Source organism: Lonchura striata, chromosome 7, assembly GCF_050655825.1.
Source record: "Lonchura striata isolate lonStrDom1 chromosome 7, ASM5065582v1, whole genome shotgun sequence".
NCBI lineage: Eukaryota > Metazoa > Chordata > Aves > Passeriformes > Estrildidae > Lonchura > Lonchura striata.
In genome coordinates, this window is record NC_140709.1 from 5,606,075 (window position 1) to 5,624,426 (window position 18,352).

At 40.0% G+C, this 18,352-nt stretch overlaps 1 protein-coding gene and 1 long non-coding RNA gene across 10 annotated transcripts in view; one reads left to right on the top strand and one right to left on the bottom strand.

Annotated features, from left to right (window-relative positions):
* LOC110480621 (von Willebrand factor D and EGF domain-containing protein) overlaps positions 1-18,352 on the top strand; it is a 186,957-nt gene that overhangs the window by 104,407 nt on the left and 64,198 nt on the right. For both annotated transcript variants that reach the window (XM_085584840.1, XM_085584839.1), the window contains 7 exons: positions 385-489; positions 3,175-3,289; positions 6,304-6,554; positions 7,782-8,001; positions 13,164-13,301; positions 15,225-15,365; positions 16,896-17,045. In XM_085584840.1, coding sequence (XP_085440966.1) covers positions 385-489; positions 3,175-3,289; positions 6,304-6,554; positions 7,782-8,001; positions 13,164-13,301; positions 15,225-15,365; positions 16,896-17,045 — 1,120 coding nt within the window. The remainder of the gene's footprint in view (positions 1-384; positions 490-3,174; positions 3,290-6,303; positions 6,555-7,781; positions 8,002-13,163; positions 13,302-15,224; positions 15,366-16,895; positions 17,046-18,352) is intronic.
* LOC146766874 (uncharacterized) overlaps positions 1-18,352 on the bottom strand; it is a 203,249-nt gene that overhangs the window by 23,122 nt on the left and 161,775 nt on the right. For 7 of the 8 annotated variants that reach the window (XR_014956676.1, XR_014956680.1, XR_014956678.1 and 4 more), the window contains 2 exons: positions 12,128-17,449; positions 6,375-6,546 (listed from right to left, as the gene is read on the bottom strand). This is a non-coding gene — a long non-coding RNA (uncharacterized LOC146766874). The remainder of the gene's footprint in view (positions 1-6,374; positions 6,547-12,127; positions 17,450-18,352) is intronic. The other variant, XR_014956677.1, reaches the window with a different exon arrangement.

Below are 18,352 nucleotides of genomic sequence, written 5' to 3' on the forward strand. Positions count from 1 at the left end.
TAGTAAAAAAGTGGTTCTGAGTCCTAGCCAAAAATGTTAATTGTGTTTCACAACCCCTTGAAATCCCCCTTTTAGTACTTGAGTACAGATTCCATAAGGGTATAAGAAGGAAAAAAAAAAAAAAAAAAACAAAAAAAAAAAAACCACCTTCAGGATAAAACCTAATAGCAATCAGAAAGCTGAATGCCAGCTGAGCCAAAAGATCTTTTGGTTATTAATGAAGAATTTCCAGTTTGGAGCATTAAGCAATTTGTTAGTGCGCAGTTTAATTTATCTGGCTGGCACGAGTCCAGCTCAAGGGGCCAGTGCTATGTGCTCCACAGCGAGCAGACAGTCTCCATATGGAACATTATTACTTCTAAAGATGATTTTTGTATCATTTAGATCACTAACGATGGCTTGCAGTACAGCAATTCCCGCGTGCTGACCCTGTACGACGCGCTCTGCCAGCTCTGCCAATTCCACCCCACCGGACTTTGTAAATTAAAGGTAATTTAAAGATCATAAAGGTTTAATACAGATCGTTCATCTCTTCCTTAGCCCTCTCCCACCCTCTGATGTGCTGTGTGTAATAACTGCTCTGGAAGGGGAAAACCTATTTCACAGATCAGCTGCACAGCCCGACACTTGGCTTTTCTCTTTCACAGCCTCGCGTCTGCGATATTTTATTTCTTTTTCATATTTACGTGGGGAATGAACACCTGATAGAGCGTGCTTTATGGTGGACCTTCCTCACACAAACACCTCAGGAAAGCTCATGGCTGCCAATATTTATCCCTTGCAGCTGTTAGTGGGAGTAAATAAGAGTGAGGAGCCTGCCCTGTGAGGCTTAACTCCACTTCTGAAGTGTCTCTGCTATTTTCCCTCTCCCATCCTCTTTGGTGAGGGTATATCATTTCTATTCCCATTTTCTGCCTTAGCAAGAGGCACACAAAGATGCATGTTATACAGTTTTTTGTCATGTGAGAACACCCTTGAGAGAACATAAACCATTCCTGCTTGCATTAAACACTGCTAAGTACAAACATAGAGCATTCTGACAGTTTCAAAACCATAACCAAAAGTCTAGAGCTACATTTTAAACTGCCAACATGTTAGAAACTGCCTGCAGAGCACTATAATCCTCTGTTTTCCTGTGGAATTATTGCTGTAGCATCCCTTAAAAAAATCTTCCCTTCTCTTTTTTCCAGAGGCCTACATTAAGCAAATTAGCTGGTTTGCAGTGGGGCTTCAAAAAAATTTTGGAGGGTATTAGGTGGGATATTTGAATGTGCTGATCCTGCTTTCCTGCCCTGAGGCAAGTATGAATTAATAGGAGGCCACCAGTCTGCTTTTTTATAAAATGAAGATTAATCAGGTACATCTTAACTCATTTGCCTCACTATTCTCATTAATGCTAATGGGAAAATACAGGTTTAAAACCTGCACTGATTGCAAGTACATACCAGTCACCAACATTTTTAAAAAGTTCACTTTTTTCCCAAGTAAGTGAGTGAATAGAAGTTACTTTATAGGCCTGTGTGGTAGTTTGACCCTGACTGGATGTCTCAAAGTCCCTCTGTCACTGCCCTCAGAGAGATAAGGGCAGGGAAACCCAGCACAGCCCAACTGCGTTTCAGATTAAAAATAATTGTGTTAGAATCCTTTCACTTAAAGCTAAAGTGAGGGTTTTTGTCAAAGGCTTTCCTTCTTCTTAAGTTTTTGAAACTCAGAAATGTATATGGTCTCTCAATATGGTGTTCTCTAGGGATTATAGTAATTTCTATTCTAAGATGCTTCAAGGGAATATTTGATCTAGGCTTCCAATTGCATCAGACCACAGTCTAATTATATCCCTTCTACATTACTCTGCAACACCTAAATTGCTTCAGAAACGGTGTTTCAATTAGGGGACATTTTATATCAGCCCATTTCACATTCTGTACCACACTGTATCACATCAGAAAAAAAAAAAACACTTTTTTTTTTTTCAGCAGACCATCAAGCCCTTGAAAACAACAATGTAATAAAATCTAATTAACATCCAGGTTTTAATGCTGAAGATCTGTCATGTTCTATCATGTTGTGGCCATTATGAGAATGCTTTTTGTTTCTCTACCTTACCCATTACCCTAAAGTGGTATCATTGACTAATGCAGTTTGCAAAAGAAGTTTGGGACACCAGTAAAGCAATAGACAGAAAACACAGGAACAATAACAGGACACATACCACTCTCAGAAAAGCAAAGGAAGGAAAGGGGAGAATGTGTTTGGGAGCTTGTCCATCCTGCTGTCCCACTGTGGCAAGGACATCCCCCTTGTTCCCAGAAGTATTCCAGGTTTTTCTGGGGATCTGCATGGGCAGATCAAATCCCACCTGCCCAACACAGGCTAACTCCTCCACAGGACCTTCCCATGGGGCAGATCTTTAACTCCTTCTGTTAATTATGTCCCTGTTAGTTAATTATGTCCCAATCTGTTAATTGTGTTCCCTTCTTAGATAACCCAAGTGCCTTCAACCCATGTGGGAGCCACAGGACCCCCCTGGCCCTGCTGGGAGAGGAGCAGCTCAGCCCAAAGGCTGCTGTGCCCACAGAGCATCTCCTCACAGGTGTCTTTTGGGATGTTCTGCCCCACCAAGGCACCATGGATGTGCTCAGCTGCCCTCTACAAATCCCTCATGGGAGCCTAAATTCTAATGCACTTCTTTATTCTGCTTTTATAGCATTGCTTCTGCAAATGTTTATAAAGAGCAGGACTGAAATATTCCAAATGGAGCTTTTGCCTGGTCTCAGGCTTTGGGAGTCCCATGGAGCTGACCTTTCTTGGATCCCTGACATGACAGCTGGGAATAATGACCACACACACCACGTGAGCGTGGTAAAAAATGGGAAAACAGTCACATTCTGTTGCATCCCTCATCCATTTATGACAAAGCACCACCCCATTGCCTGAGCTAAAACATTCAAAGCTACAAGGATCCCAAGCTGGAACTGGAAAACTTCCATAGCTTACTTGCTGTAAGCAGAAAGCACCAACATTTAAATTGCTGCTGTTTCCTTGTTTCAAGAGACAAGTGAATTTCTGCTTATATCCAGAAATTAATAATTGCTAATTTCTTATCTTTCTTATTCCTTTTTTTTCATTGACCTTCACCTCCAACCCATTTTTTATTTCCCTTTTTTGTTTTGGCAGGAAAATACATGCAATATAGATGGACTTTGCTATGGTGAAGGAGAGTCAAGCCCTACAAGCCCTTGTCTTCTCTGTGAACCTGGCATTTCTAAGTTCACCTGGTCTGTTAATGAAAGTAAGACAGGGGTTTCTTTTCTAGAACATAGAAGTGCTTATCTGGGAATTTATGATTGATTTTATTAAATATATTCCTCCATTTAGCTAACCCGAATCTATCCTGTCCACTGCACATGGACTGTTTGCAGTGGGAATAATTGGGTACATCAGAAATGCAGACTCCACTGCTTGCACAATGTACCTTGTTCTGTCTGAAACCTGATAAATCTCAGATTAATAAATGAAAAAATGCCTAAAAATTAGAATTTGATATACCAGTGCCTCATGCAGTGCCCAAGTCTGTCAGCTCAAGGCGATGAACCCCAAATATCTCTGTCAGCATCTCGCAGGTACCAATCTTTAAGGAGGCAATTTGGGGAAAATACTGTTTTTAAAACACCAGCATGTATTTTTGGTGTCTGGAAAAATTGCTTCCTTTCGCTGAGCCAAATCCTATGGAATGTCTCCTAGCAGAGCTTGGCCTGGCAGGGAGTCCAAGTGGTCAGGCTCTCATTATCTGCACTGCCACAGAACCCAGGGGCTCATTCTGCAGCCCCTTGAGGCAGGGGTCATGGAGAAGGCTGACTTTTGAAACATCTCCTGAAGGATGAAGACTAAATCACAGTTTTTTCCTGGCTACCTGCCCAGTGTAAACAACCACCATTGCTCACCCCACTCTTTACAGACAATCCGTGCTCCCAGCAGCTTTATCCTCACAGCCCATCTCCTCCCTTACGTGAGCATGTTTGCATCTGGTCAATATAAAGATTATATTACTGCTTTTATGTAAATCCCTGTGGTGCTTCCACAAGGAGTTTCTCTGCATTTTAGGCTTTGTAAACCCAAACACATTACAGAAAGGTGTGTGAGTCACAGAACCAGTCTGCTTCAGTTGTTTGGGGTTTTATTACATCCCAAAAGTTGTCCAACTAAAAATCCATTCGAACATCACTTGGATGAGTAGTTAAAATGCCTAAAGGTGAGTCAGATCTGAAAGAGAGTCTGTACACTTTTTTCTCCAGAAAAATACTTAATCCAATGAGGGATGTTATATCTGTGACTCACAAACCTTGCCTCCTTTCTGTCACAGAATGATAGAAAGTTTTGAAGGGTTTGAAATGGACCTCAAAGATCATCTTGTCCCACCCCCTGCCATGGGCAGGGACACATTCCACTAGACCAGGTTGCTCAGAGCCACATCCAACCTGAACTTATATTCTGTTGGCCAGAGCAGCAGCATCCCTAGGGATGAGCTGATGCTGGGTGTCACACAGACAGACTCATTACTAATACCAAGACAGCTCAATTTTCAAATTCAGGAAATGGTTTTAAAACTGCATGTGTTTTGAAATTCATAAAACTAAAAGTGATTTGGGAACTCTGAAAGTGAAATCATAGTTCACTTTAAAATTATGTCAAAATTTAAAAATATTTAGAAGAAAATGTTTGTCAGACCTTTTTCCAAAAGTGTGAAAACTTCTCTAAAAGTTCTGCAGTAATAGGGAAAGTGTATATATATTTACTGGATGGCAAAGAGATTTCTGTAGCATTAGAAACACTCCTCCACAGACTCCTTTCAGAACATCTGATTTTATGTTATTTTGTGCCTACCACTTCCACTTACCATCCATTCAGTTAACACCTTTGTGTTTATCCCTAAATGCATACCCTGCATCAATATTTCATTGATTACTTTGGGCACAACTTTTATGGGCTCCATGGCTTTAGTGTTTGGGAAATAAAAGGTAAATGAATAGATGGAAGCTTTCAACAGTTATGCCAGGACAATCTGCTGGACAAGCATTTTAGAAAGCTCTCATAGCACAGCAGCAATAAAGGAGACACATATTTAAATAATTGCATCATCTAAGCTGTGCTATGGAAAGCAAAGTTGGAGAAAAATTATATGCACCACAAAAAAACCCCTAATGATGATTTCCCAAGAGCATAGTGCAAGGAGTCCTTATGAGAACACATATATAGTTCATAATGTTAGAGCATGGCTTGAAAATAATCCTGGGTATTAGAAATGTGCTTTAAGTTAAACAAAACTACTGTCAAATTACACTGTGAGAAGATTCCTTCAAATATCAATACCTGTCAATTTGTACTACTGGCTAAAGAGGAGAGATGCCTTGAGACTGAGGAGGCTTAGGACATGGAGATGAAATTCCTGGCCCTGAAAAGAGCTGCTGTCACCTCAGGGTACTCATCTGATCTTACTTCTCCTTGGTTTCTAATTATAAAATGTAATCATTTTCTCTACCTTGCCCTCCTTACCTATGTGCATTGGAAGTGTCTTCAGGTAGCATTTATCTTCTGCTTTTAAATAGCCTTGTAAAATTAGAGGGGTTATCTTCATTAAGGAAATACTGAATGTAAACAGCAACCCTAGAAATAAAGTGCCAATGGTGACAATGTACACACCACTGTCACTGGGGATGGGCAGTCTCAGCATCACTGATGGATCTCTGCTGGCACTGAAAAACCTTTGTTCCTGATGAATGTCCAACTGAATTCCCTCAAACTACTCCTTTAATTACTCCTCATGGGTAAAGGCAGGAGTGCCTACTCAATGGAAGAGTTACAATTTATTTTTCCTTCTGAGTTGCCCACCCAGTTCATTTGTCATTCAGCATTTTGAGATTTATTTTATTTATGTTTAAATGGATGGATGATAGGTAGTATATAATATAAGAAATATAACTAATTGCGGATTTAGGAAGAATTGGGACTAGGGGGAGGTTATAGAAATAATGTATTATTTACTCCCATATATCAGATAGCACATCAAAATTAATCAAAGTGCAGGATGGGACAAAAATAGGGCACAAAAAAAAAAAGGGGGAGGAAAAAAGCGTTCTTTTGGTAAAGCTATTTGCTACCTCTAACACGCAAATCTCTTCCTCCATCAGCCTCTGGGCATGCTCTGCATGTTTTCTTTGAGAGCATTCCTTCAAAGACCCACTCTGAGAACCTTTACGTGGGAGAAAGTGGAGTTTATGTAATCATGGTTTCATTTTTGCTGTTTAGACAACCTGCCTCCTGTGTTCCAGGCCCCCTCCAGCCAGCTGCTGACATTTATTGGTGAGAATTTTGTTTACCAGCTAATAGCAGTGGATCCAGAAGGGTCAGCTGTGCTATTCATCTTGGAGGCTGGGCCACGGGGCGCCAGGCTCTCTCCTGCTGGCCTGCTCCTCTGGAAGGTTGAGTCAGAAGAAATGCAGACCTTTGAATTCACTGTGTCAGATGAGTGCAATGCACAGAGCAGATACTCTGTTGAGGTAAGGGAAAGAACACTTTAAAGGAAAAACAAAACAAACCCGTTTGTCATGTCGATGCAATTGTGCAATTGTCATCATAGCTAATAATTTGTTACTGTCTTGAAAAACAAGGCTTCAGCTATTTCCTCATAAGTGCATAATATCCAGCACAGCAATAATGATCAATTAATGGAATAAATATCTCTGAGAACATAGAAACTATACATACAGGGAACAAGAGAGAGTGCTATTGATTGCTGTTTGAAAGAACATTCTCGCAGAGCCTTTTAATGGTTCATTAATCTGCTTTAAAATTCACATTTTGCATCTGGATTGCACAAAAAAAGCATATAACATAAAAGACCAGGCTTTAGCTATAAAAGGGAGATTATAACTCATTTTCAATGATATTTTTAGAGGATGTCTTGCTCTTATGTCTTTACTCCACACTCTAAGTTTCTTGGCAGAGCTTGTGCATGGCTTTGTCTTTATTGTACGGGCTAACATTAATCCTCTGATCAGATGAGCTAATAAAGCAGGATGCAGGCTCTTGACATAAGAACAGTTTTGTGAAGAAAAGATTTTTATTCCCAGAGATTTCTATTTTTGCTCATTCAAACCACAAAATACCAATCTGCTGAACCCACACAGCAAAGGGGAAACTGGAGCCTAGATATGGCTGTAATGGAAATATTTCAAGCTAGACCTGTGTTATCTGGGGGAGATAATGCAGAACTTTGAATCTGTAAAAATGCATTTCTTGTACATACGTAAAATAGAACCATGGATCGCCCTTCCCTGAAGAGAGACACAAGATAAGGAATGCCACAGTCGTGTTCCTGCCTGGGAGCCATTTGTAATGTGAAAGAGGAAGGTGGGCAGGCAGGCAAAGAGAAAAGATTTTTCCTTTCTTCTTTGAAGAATAAGAAACAAATTCTGCCCTCAGATACAATGTGAAATCTGCTGTTAAAGCAAATAAGATTGGGATTTTTTCCTTATAAGGAGTCATATTGTGCCCTAAATGATGAAAAAAGAAATCTCTTTGAAGTGGAGCTCTCAGTCAAATAAATAAGTGCAGTGAGTATAAGACCATCTATCTAGACAAAGGAAATTGGTTAGAAATAAGTTTCCATAATACTGGATAACATGTTTGGAGAGAAATCTCTCCCTTCCTAAAGGGGAACAATACACATCCCAACTGTGGTTATTCAGAGGAACTTTACCAGAATCCCCTTTTGCCTTTTCCAGGTTGGAGTGAAGCCCTGCAGCTGCCTCAATGGTGGAACATGTGTCACCAACATTAAATACCCTCCAGGCCTTGGTGAATACCTGTGCTTGTGTCCAAATGGATTTGATGGAGAATTCTGCCAGGATGACATCAAGGACTGCAAATCAAACCCCTGTGGCAGCGGAACCTGCGTGGACAGCGTGGGGAGCTACTTTTGCAAATGCCCCCCTGGTTTGGGAGGTAACACCTCTCTGTTTGCATTCTGCTTTAACCTCAGATGTACTGAGCTACAGGATTCTTTGAGTGTAGCATGACCACTGTCAGAATCTGTGGTATTGATGATTCTGAGATTGTAGAAAGTCTCTGTCAGCCCCATTGCCAAAGAAGTCATAATTCATCTGTGCTGGTTCCAAGGTAGTTTATTGTGTTTTTCTCTCACATGTTCTGCTGCCCTGCCCAGCTCTGTCCTGCAGGGCAGCGTGTGGGGCTCTGCCCTCAGTGGGATGTTACAAACATTAAATACCAGAAACTCCCTGGGCTGGATTTACAAGAACGTGCCAATATCTGTCACCTACGTTGGACAGTGTGTCCCCAGCCTGAAGCAACAGAAAAATGCCAACACCACAGTGAAACATGGAGGGCATGAAGAAGGAGAAAAAGGACAAGGCACACCCAATTTCCTCCATCTTGTCCCCTTTGGACCCCTTATCTAGAATCCTAAAATTTTACTTTTGCACCCCATGCCACACTTAATTATTACTCATATCAAGCACTCAGAGCTGGTAATTCATGCTGTAAGTTTGAAAACTCTTTTCCATGGACAGAGATGACAGACAGTGTCTCTGGGGGCTCTGTCCAGGGGGGTTCCTGACCCTGCCAGAGCAGCCAGAGGGATGCCCTGGATTCCCACAGACCACAGCATCTCCAAATGGACTGCAAACAAAATCCTGCTCTTCTGCTGCCCTGGCATAGCCTCAGACATAGAGAGATGATATTTCTCTATCTAATAATGAGGAAATATGACCTAAAGCCATGTTGTGCTGAAATGATCACTCAAGGAATACGTGAACCTCCCAGATCTTTGTTGCTTCCTGCTCATTTCCCATGGATTTGTCCCTCCATGAAATGAGCTAGGAGAACACTGAGTGGAATAGAGAAAGGCAAAAATCCACTTAATTTCATTTAACTAAGCTGAGGAAAGAACTAGGATTAAATGAGGTTTCTTAAGTCTAGGAAGAAGAAAATATGGAAAACATAGAAAAATAACTTGTCCTCTAGTCCCTCTTGAAACTTTAATAAATTTAAGCATTAGAAAATCCCAATCCCAGTGAGTTGTCAGACATGATGATGAAACAAAATCTAACCCCTGAAACACTTCAAGGCTCATGCCTTGGTTTCAAAATTCTATCCAAGCCAAGACCAGAAGAGCTGGCCAAAATGTGATTTTAAAAAATTAAGCGAAGAAAGATGATCAGTTTGTTATGTTCTGTTCACATTCTTGAGTCCCATGAGGTTGGCTGCTGCCAGTGTTATAAGTTTGAAAAATAAAGTAGAAGTAACATCAAATGCACATAATTATTACTGCTATATTGTGCATATATAGAGAAAAACACTCATTTTTAAACAAAAGCAGTGAACAGATTTTACTCCGTGGACAAGGTACCTTTCCTGCCTGTCAGCAGCTTTATTGCTTTGGTCATGTGGGACTGCAAGCCCAGATTTCATTTCTATAAAATTCCAGCAGAAACATAAAAGAAAAATCTCTCAGAAGTCCATAAAAATGACCCAAAAGATCTGTGACACCTAATCTGTGCTGACTCCAGGTAATGCTCCCTAATGGCCAAAGCCTGCTGCTGTCCAAAATCTTTACAACAGAGACCCCACTGAGGCAAGAACACACAAACCTAAGCAGGGAGAATAAAGTTCTAACATAGAAGCTTGATCAAAATATAAAAATCCCTAAGCCAACCAGGCATATGCAGAATGTTTATAATCCCCTGGAAAAAACATTCCTATGAGCACAGGAAAATTTGGGAATTTTTTATGGTGTAATTTATGGAGCTATACAATGATAAAAGGTTTTGATTGCCTGTTAGGAGTTTGATTAAATGATTAAAAATCAATATAATTCCATGAGTTAATAACTTCAGTGGACCTGCTGACTGGAGAGACAAGGGCACACAGAACCTTGATGGCCAGAGAAAAACCAGGTTTGCCTTCACCTTTAGATCTTGCAAGTTAAATAACAGTGGAAGGGTTTTGCTGTTTTTCCTGCTTCTTCCCAAAATGCCAAAACACAAGCAACAAAAGAAAATTAAATATGATTGAGTGAAAAAGGAATACATCGCAAAGTTTTAATAGCAGGTGAAAAATTATAAACAAGTGGAGCTGCGAGCCAGCTGGGAAGCAGGTGATTTTACTTCAGGGCAGGTTCGTGACAACAATAAAAGCTCATTCTTGATGCTGTGTTTATGCCTCAATTCCCCAGAAAACCATCAATAATCTAATGAGAAGGCAATGCTGTGCAGCTCAAGTGACAGCACCACTTCACCATCAAATCTTTACAAATGACAGCAAACAGGCAGCAGAAACAAGAAGTGAACTTCGGAGAGCTTCCCCTGCAAGGAAAGCAGCAACTCAGGTGCATCAGTGTGAGGGTAAAATGTGAGAATGGCAGGGAGAAAAGCCAGTAGGAAATCTGAGAAAGGCCGACTCCAGAATTATTACTGGGTCTCTGAGTGTTCAAAGCTCATTGATTTTTCATCTGCATTGTCAACAAGATAACAAAGCTCCCTGCTGTATATTCTTTTGGCCACAGAAAGCAAGAGCATCACCCACCTGAGAACTCCTCCTTGATAACTATCCCAATCACAAAATCATTATTTCTTTCCCCATATACCAGGGATTAGTACAAAGCTGGGGGTGGGATAGCGAGCAAGATGGAACCATAATTTCATTTTATATTTCAGGAAACTGAAGAAACTCCCAGGATTTGTTACTGGTTTCTAATAACCATAGAGAACCTAAATAGGATTTTTCTGTTCCTTTAGACTCAATGTGAGCACAATCAAAAAATCTTTCTTTGCATCTGTAGGTGGTCAGCTCCTATCAAGGCAAGAAAGGACTTTATTTTCTCAAACAACTTCCCATGCAGGGATGGAGAAATATAGCTGGCACACAAACAGATGGTTCAGCCTTGGAACTTGATGAACTTCTATTCCTATTATTTTTATTTGTACTGTAGCAGTGCCAAGACAGTTGAGACTCCCCTGTGCTACAGGGCACAGGAGGTCATGTAAACAGAATAATTGACACTTCTTGGTGCAATTTCATATGCATTTCTGCTGCTTCTTCAGCATCATGCAGCCAAGTTTCAGTCTTTGTAAACATTTCTCCTTGGATTCATCAGGTTTGTCATTTTGCCCAAGTTGGTCAGACACTGTTTAAAATCAATATCTGTGTGTGAAAAGCAGTGCTTACATAGTTTCACCTTTACATCACAAAAATCAGCCAAGGAGCTGAATTGTAGCTCGTTACTTATGATGTTCCTTGATTTCTGTAATTCCCCTGTCTTTGAGATATGAAAGAAAGCCCTTTATGAAAATAGAGTATTGAAAGGTGAGAAGGAAAGTATGAGAGGGGCCAAGGGAGAAGTGACTTGTTACTGAAACTGGGAACTTTGATCCTCCTCTCATTGTTTATGGTAGCATGTTTAGTCTTTTTATGATACGCAGAGAAAGAAAGTAATTACTAATCTAATCAGAGTGCTCCTCATTCAATATTTTCCATGTGATGTCTAATAATTTCCCAATGCATCACCAGAAATCAGCATCAGAGAAAAGCAGCCTGATGCCAGGAATGTGGTAATTGAATTATAGAATATAAATACTCAGCCAAAATTTCACAAGGGAAGGAAAAAGGTAAGCCTGGCCCTGCAACACTGTGTGATGTGATTTCAATAATTGAAGCAAGAAGCATGAAAACCATAATAGGTTATGTTCAGATGGCACAGGAAAAGGGATGTGGCTTTCATGCTCTGTTCTTTTTTTCCTTGAGAAGAAGCAGGCATGGGAAGGTGATGGCACTGACTTTTTAGGCAGCTCAAACTATAAGGAGACTTCAGTTTTAGTTTTCTACATTGAGATACTATTTTAACATGAAAGGACAAGTGGAAGCTGTCTGCAATGCTGAAGCAATGAGAGATTATGTTGTAGGAGATGAATAATAATGCTCTGTTTTTATTATCCTGCAATTCATTCCTCTGTGACAAATTTCTTTTTTGAAGGAAAAAAATAAAAAAAAATAAGATTATTTTATCCTTAGACCTTTTGTCACAACAAATCTGGATATCTGATATGGACCAAACCTTTCTGTACGTGGTGCTATGTCTTGAGGCATGTCCCTGGATTCTCCAGAAGCTGTCCCAATCTCCTTGTTTATTCCTGCAGGGACAAAGGGGATGCCTTAATCAAAGTGCTCTGGGCTGGTTTCTGGCTGCACATCCTGTGACCAGCAGCAGTCAAGCAAGTTTGCCCAAATGCACAGAGGCAGCAGCACCTGAGGCCTGGAGGAGTTTTAGTCAACATTATATCTGATTCCTCTGCCTCATTGCTGTTCAGATAGTAATTCTATCTTTTGGGTCACTCTCCCTTAATTTGATTCATTAAATCACTCAAAGTTGTAAATTTTAAAATCAGTTGCTTTAAGGGATTTTTAAAACCTTCTTTCTAAAATCAGCAATAGTCAAGAGATATTGTTTTGGATTAAGATCCTGTGGCAGCCTATCCTCTGAATACCAGTTCTGTGGCTCAGTGACATTTTCAGAATGTTCCTTCAAATTTTGATTTTAAATAGAAAAATTTGGGTTGTTTTTAAGAATATAATCATTTTTTTAGGGTTTATCTTCAACCAGACTCTATCAGGCTAGGTCACAGTTATGTGAGGTTCACATAGAAACAGAAAGTACAACAGAGGTCAGTACATGGCTCCTCTTATCCTAAAGCCAAAATGGGGTTTAAATGAAAGAATGAAGAACCCAAATTCATGGGGGTCTTCAATACATGACAATGATCTCACATTAATAAGACAACAAAAACAGCAGCAAAGACATGAAATGCAGGGGGAATATTAATTTCATTTATGTGCATTTTTATTTAACATGCACAGCTTTCCATGAGCAGTAGTCTCAAATTCAGCACTTCTGGTGCCAATAATGACAGTAATAAACAGTGTGATAAAAGCAGGTTTAAGTGAGACAGTGGGGAATGTGGCTGGAACATGAGTGACATACCCTGTAATGAGTTTGTAGCTGAGGAGTGAGCCTTTGTCTGCTTCAACATTTGAGCTGAACTATAAACAGGGAACCTTTCCTGATTATTAACTTCCCCTTTGCTTTGCTACAGGGCTTACTTGTCAGGAGGACAAGAATGAATGTGAAGAGAGTCTTTGTTTTCCTGGAGTGTCTTGTATGAATACCTTTGGATCTTATGCGTGTGGAATTTGCCCCACTGGGATGGAGGGAAATGGTAAAACTTGCAAATGTAAGTGTTTTACATGGATTATTTTAAGAGACTGGGGGAGGGGGGGAATGGGTTCAATTCTACTACTATTATCCCTAATTGAGCATTTTGCCACTCATTTCAAGTACAGACCCTTAAATGTAAAAAAACATACCACTGTCATGTTATATTACTGTGAATATTTGCAAATTGCTCTGCTATTTTTCATTTTGGTAGAGAATGAGCACCACAGCCTACAAAAAAGTATTTCACAGACAGATAATTTGCCAAGGATACTCTGCACATTCTGCACTATTTCACTCCTAAAAGTACACCCACGAGTGAATATTTGGTGAGCACCTGCAGGGCTGATTTTGCTTTGGGTGACAGCTGCTAGGAGAGGAAAAGAAAGGTCAATGTGCCAAACATTTCCATCCTTTCACCTCTGTTTCCAAGGTGTGTTTTCATTAGAGGACACAGCCCAGGGGATGCTTGGGATCCTCAGATCCAACTAGTGAAGGAAAGGGCCATGAACAGTTTTAAATCTGCTCAATATTTGCTTTTAGAGCAACAGACTCTTTATTGGGGAACCTATGGTGACTTTGTGCTCTGAGACCTTTCCAATGCACTTGATGTGACACACACACACTCTGCTTGTTTCAGTCACATAGGTAAAAGCCTTCTCCAAATTTATTTTTTTTTAACCAGAAGGAGATAAGTCAACACTGAAGAGTTTTTACTTGTTTCTTGGTATTTCCAAAGAAACCCAGAAGTGAAAGATGCAGATATTTCCTGTGCAGCCATTAACATTTCCTCATATTGACTACAGAAAGGAAAAAATATCCACTGTAAACAGACTGAATGGTAGCTGCAGGACCCTGGCACCAGCAGCACAGCTTTTGCCAGATTTACCAAACATTCCTTCAATTATATTGCCAAACACCTGTATATAAAGTTTTCTGTGATGTATCTTTTGGCCACATTGGTTATTTCAAATTGATTTTACATCTGTTTCATAAATGCATATTTTGACTTGCCCCATAAAGGAAGGATATACCAAATAATGTGCTTTTGAAAAAATGTAACATTTCTTACTTTGCATTTTTTAATTACAACAAAAAAATCTGTTTCTGAAATGAACATTTATTAGAAGGAATAAACCTGAGGGCTTATTTGTTCACCTAGGATAGGACAGAAATCAATATTTGTAGCTCTGATTCAGAAACTTAACATTCTTGTTCATACCTCCCCTGCTTAGGTGAGTATAAAGGGAAGGAGGACTGAAGTTGCTCTGTACAGTGAGCAACAGCTCATTGTATTGTTATATATATATAAAGAGTCAGAATTTCAGGCTCTATTAAAAGCAGAGAATACTTAAGAGACCCAAGACAATAACTGTTTGACTTGCAGCACTATCCACATAGACTTTACCCCTAATTCATTACCTTAAAATTATGCAGAAAATTACATTTTTCTGAGTTTCTTCATTGCATCCACGTGCAGTTTTCACAAGTATTTCAACCCACACGGAGCTGGCAGCTGAACTGACTGAACAAACACACTCACCAGAGTTTCAGGGAGAAGGAGAGGTTTCAGTGGGGCAAAACTCAGCCAGAGCACAGCTCCCAGGGTGAGGTGCAGCATCCCCATCCAAGGAGCACTGCTGTCAACAACTGCTTGACCTGAGCTTTTCCAGGTGCCCTGAGCCCAAGAAAGATCACAGTGCACATTACGACTCCCAGACAAGCAAATTTCAGAAAGTTTGGGCGTAATAACTTTTCCTATACTTGGCTGAAGCTTTGCTGCATGCCAGCAGCTGGACCCACCTGAGCTGCCTTTATTTGCTCGTTGGCTTCCAGAGTAAACTTGTGTCAGGTTACCTGATTTGCTGTTGCTGTGGCTTTTTAGCATCAATCACAGCTCAGCTCTAACACCTTGTTTTTGTCTCTGTGATGTTTTCCACAGCTGTGCTTGCTGCTGATGTTACAGAAGCTTTAAGCAGTGGCAAAGGTGAATTGAACAGGACTGAGGTTAAGCAGCCACTGCAATCCTCAGAGACAAAGGATTCTCCTGTAATTAAGAATTTTAACATAAGTGATAGACACGGTAGGTATACAAGGATATGAAATCTTTTTCATTTGGGAAAGATTATGGATTCAGAAATCATATCTTTGCAAACAGTAAACACAAACTAGATAATTATAACAAGAAAATTTGAGTTAGGAAAAAAACATTCAGTGCATCAGAATGTGGATTGCTGCTAAACAATTTGACATGGAAGGGAGGCATTACAACAGTAACAGAGTGGTCAGGCTTAATTAGACATCACCACTTCTGAAGTAGGACAAAACCACTCCAAACTGTAGTGATCAATGCAAAGCAAGATGATAAAAGTGGCAGCTTATGCCAGCTTGCCATGACCAAGTGATGCTGGTGTTTTATTTCAGGATTCAATAGGCAACCACTGAATTGCTACTGAGTTTTAATCATAAGATCAACTGGAGGATGAACTTGCCTGTGGCAGTAGCTTTTCCCAGAGCTGCAGCCCTCTCTGACATGGGTGTGCTCCTGCAAAATGATTGTGTTGGTGTTGCTCTAATGTGTTGCATTTTAATTGATTTTCCAGTGAAAGCAGGCGGCAAAAAATTGAGATTGGTCATATGTGTTGTACAGAGACAACAGATAAATAACATATTTTATATGTAAAAATAACATATATGTATATATTATATATATTACATATGTATATATTATATACATATATTACATGTAAAAATAACATATTTTATATGTAAAATAAAAGGTTTTTTTTTCTTACCTTCTTTTTTTTTTTTTAATATCAGTACCAGGCCAGCCAATCGCTAAGCAGAACCTGCCTCCTGCAGGTATCCTATATCATGATACTGTAGGTAAAGTGCAAGAATAATGCAGAAAATACATGAGAATCATGATGGACACCTCACTATAAGCAATTAACAAGGATCTACAACCATCATTAAGATTGTGTTCATCATCTGTTCTCTGTCTTGACACTATTATGTTCTTCACAGGCAGTTCATATACACTTGCTATTCAGTGACATCATAAGTGGTAAAATATTATATACTACCAGAGTGTTAAATTTTGCATATAGTCCTAAGATAATTAAAGCAGTTTTCTGTAATACAAGATTTGACACATTAAGGATGATTTCCAGATCAGAAACATATGTACTTCACAGTGTAGTTTCAAAAGCACAGTATAGGTGCTGTAAGGTTTGATAATTACCCTCCAATTATAAAAGACCAAAAAGATGTCAATAATACCTTTTCTCACTCAGTTAATCTTTCACTTATGCTGAAAATTACAGTTTCTATATTTTACATGATAAATGCCAGACAACTTTGAGTAATAAACTTGAAAACATGTAATTAGAGGACTAATAAATCTTGCTTTAATGAGAAACAGCTGTTCTGTCACACTGTGCCTACAGGACATTCTCCTGTTTGGCTCAAGGTTTGGGTATCATTTTGCATTAATTAGACTTTAAAAGAATAAAAGCAGTTATGAAGCTATAGCTGGGCTAAATTTTTAGATATGTATTTCATCTGAGAAATGATGAATAAATGCTTGCCCTGCCTTGTTTTGGCCGTGCAGGAGCCGTGGCTCACAGCTGTGCCAGCCGGCCGTGCTTCCCCGGAGCGCCGTGCTTCGACCGCAAGCCGCCCTACGTTGGGTACCTCTGTGGCCGCTGCCCTGCTGGCTTTTTTGGAAATGGTCGGAGCTGTACCAAACTCCCCAGAGCAGGTACTTTCTGGGTTTTTTTTAGAATTTAAAAAGGTTTTGCAGAGGAAGGCTGTGAAGCAGTGTGAGCTGGTGCGGCGTTACAGCGCGCTGTACTCCGGGATGGAGCGCCGCTGGCTGGGTTGTGTCACTCGCACCTGAGGAGCAGCTGGCAGGAATTATTTCAGGAATACCTGGCTCCATCAGTTGAAATCCAATAGATTAACCACCTCATTTGCTGCTGGGGGGAATTCAGGGCTTGTTCAATGATATGAATCACCACATCTGTATTTCAGCCACAGCACTGGCACAGGAACGCAGGATTTGTTTCCTCCTCAGTAAGATCAGAACATGACACATGCCAGTGTCACTCAGCTCTCATTCTTTCCTAATTCTTCTGCTGCAAGGCATCTGTTCTGCAAGGTGACCTGTGAAGACAATAATAAACAAAGTGTCATGTCAGAAGAACTATACCAACAACTGGAGGCAACAGATAAAGTATTTCTGTAGTATTCATAGCCTGAGCAATAATCTTCCTTGGGGAGCTCTGAAAATCAGCTGCTCCCATTAATCTCTGAGGACTGAAGAGAAGGTCTCTTTAAAAGAGGTCTGTGGTGAAAGAAAAGCTGGGTCCTGACCTCAGGCACAAAGTGGCAATGTCCCAGCAACTGCTGTCCTCTGATCCTGCTCTCTGTCAATGATATTCCCATAATTCAGTGTGTGGTTCTATAGGGACAGTCTGGATGATTGTCCCCTTTTTACTGCCAGGAGTACTCGTGTTTATTCCTTAATTACAATAGTTGCCAGGTTAGATTCCTTGCAATCTTTTTCCTAACTATTCAAGACAGAGTGGCTTGAAACCTGTCAAATTGTTCCCTGACCTCCTACACTTGACCAATGCCCCTTCACTTCCCATTCTGTTTCCAAATCAATGATTGTTACCTTGCTGTTATATTTTAACACAAAGTGGAGCAATTTTACTGCTTAGTTTAGGTATCATCCCATCTCTTGGAACTTAAATTGATTTTAGCCAGTTCTCAGAATCTAAAGGTCACAAAAATAAACTCAACATTTTTCTCTCCCTAACATGAGTATGTACAGAGTATTACTTAGTCTGCCAGCATCATTAAGCCAGCTATTGACTCTTCTATAACTTGGGGAAGCTGTAAAAGTGGTTGAGGAAGAAAAAAATCATTGTGCATATAAATAACTTTTCTGTTATTGCCCAAAGCTGCACCTTGTCATTAATGGGATAATGGCATACACATTGTGCACCCCAAAGGTCCTTTAAATGCTTTTGAGTAGAGCAGACATTCTACAGTTGCAGGTAT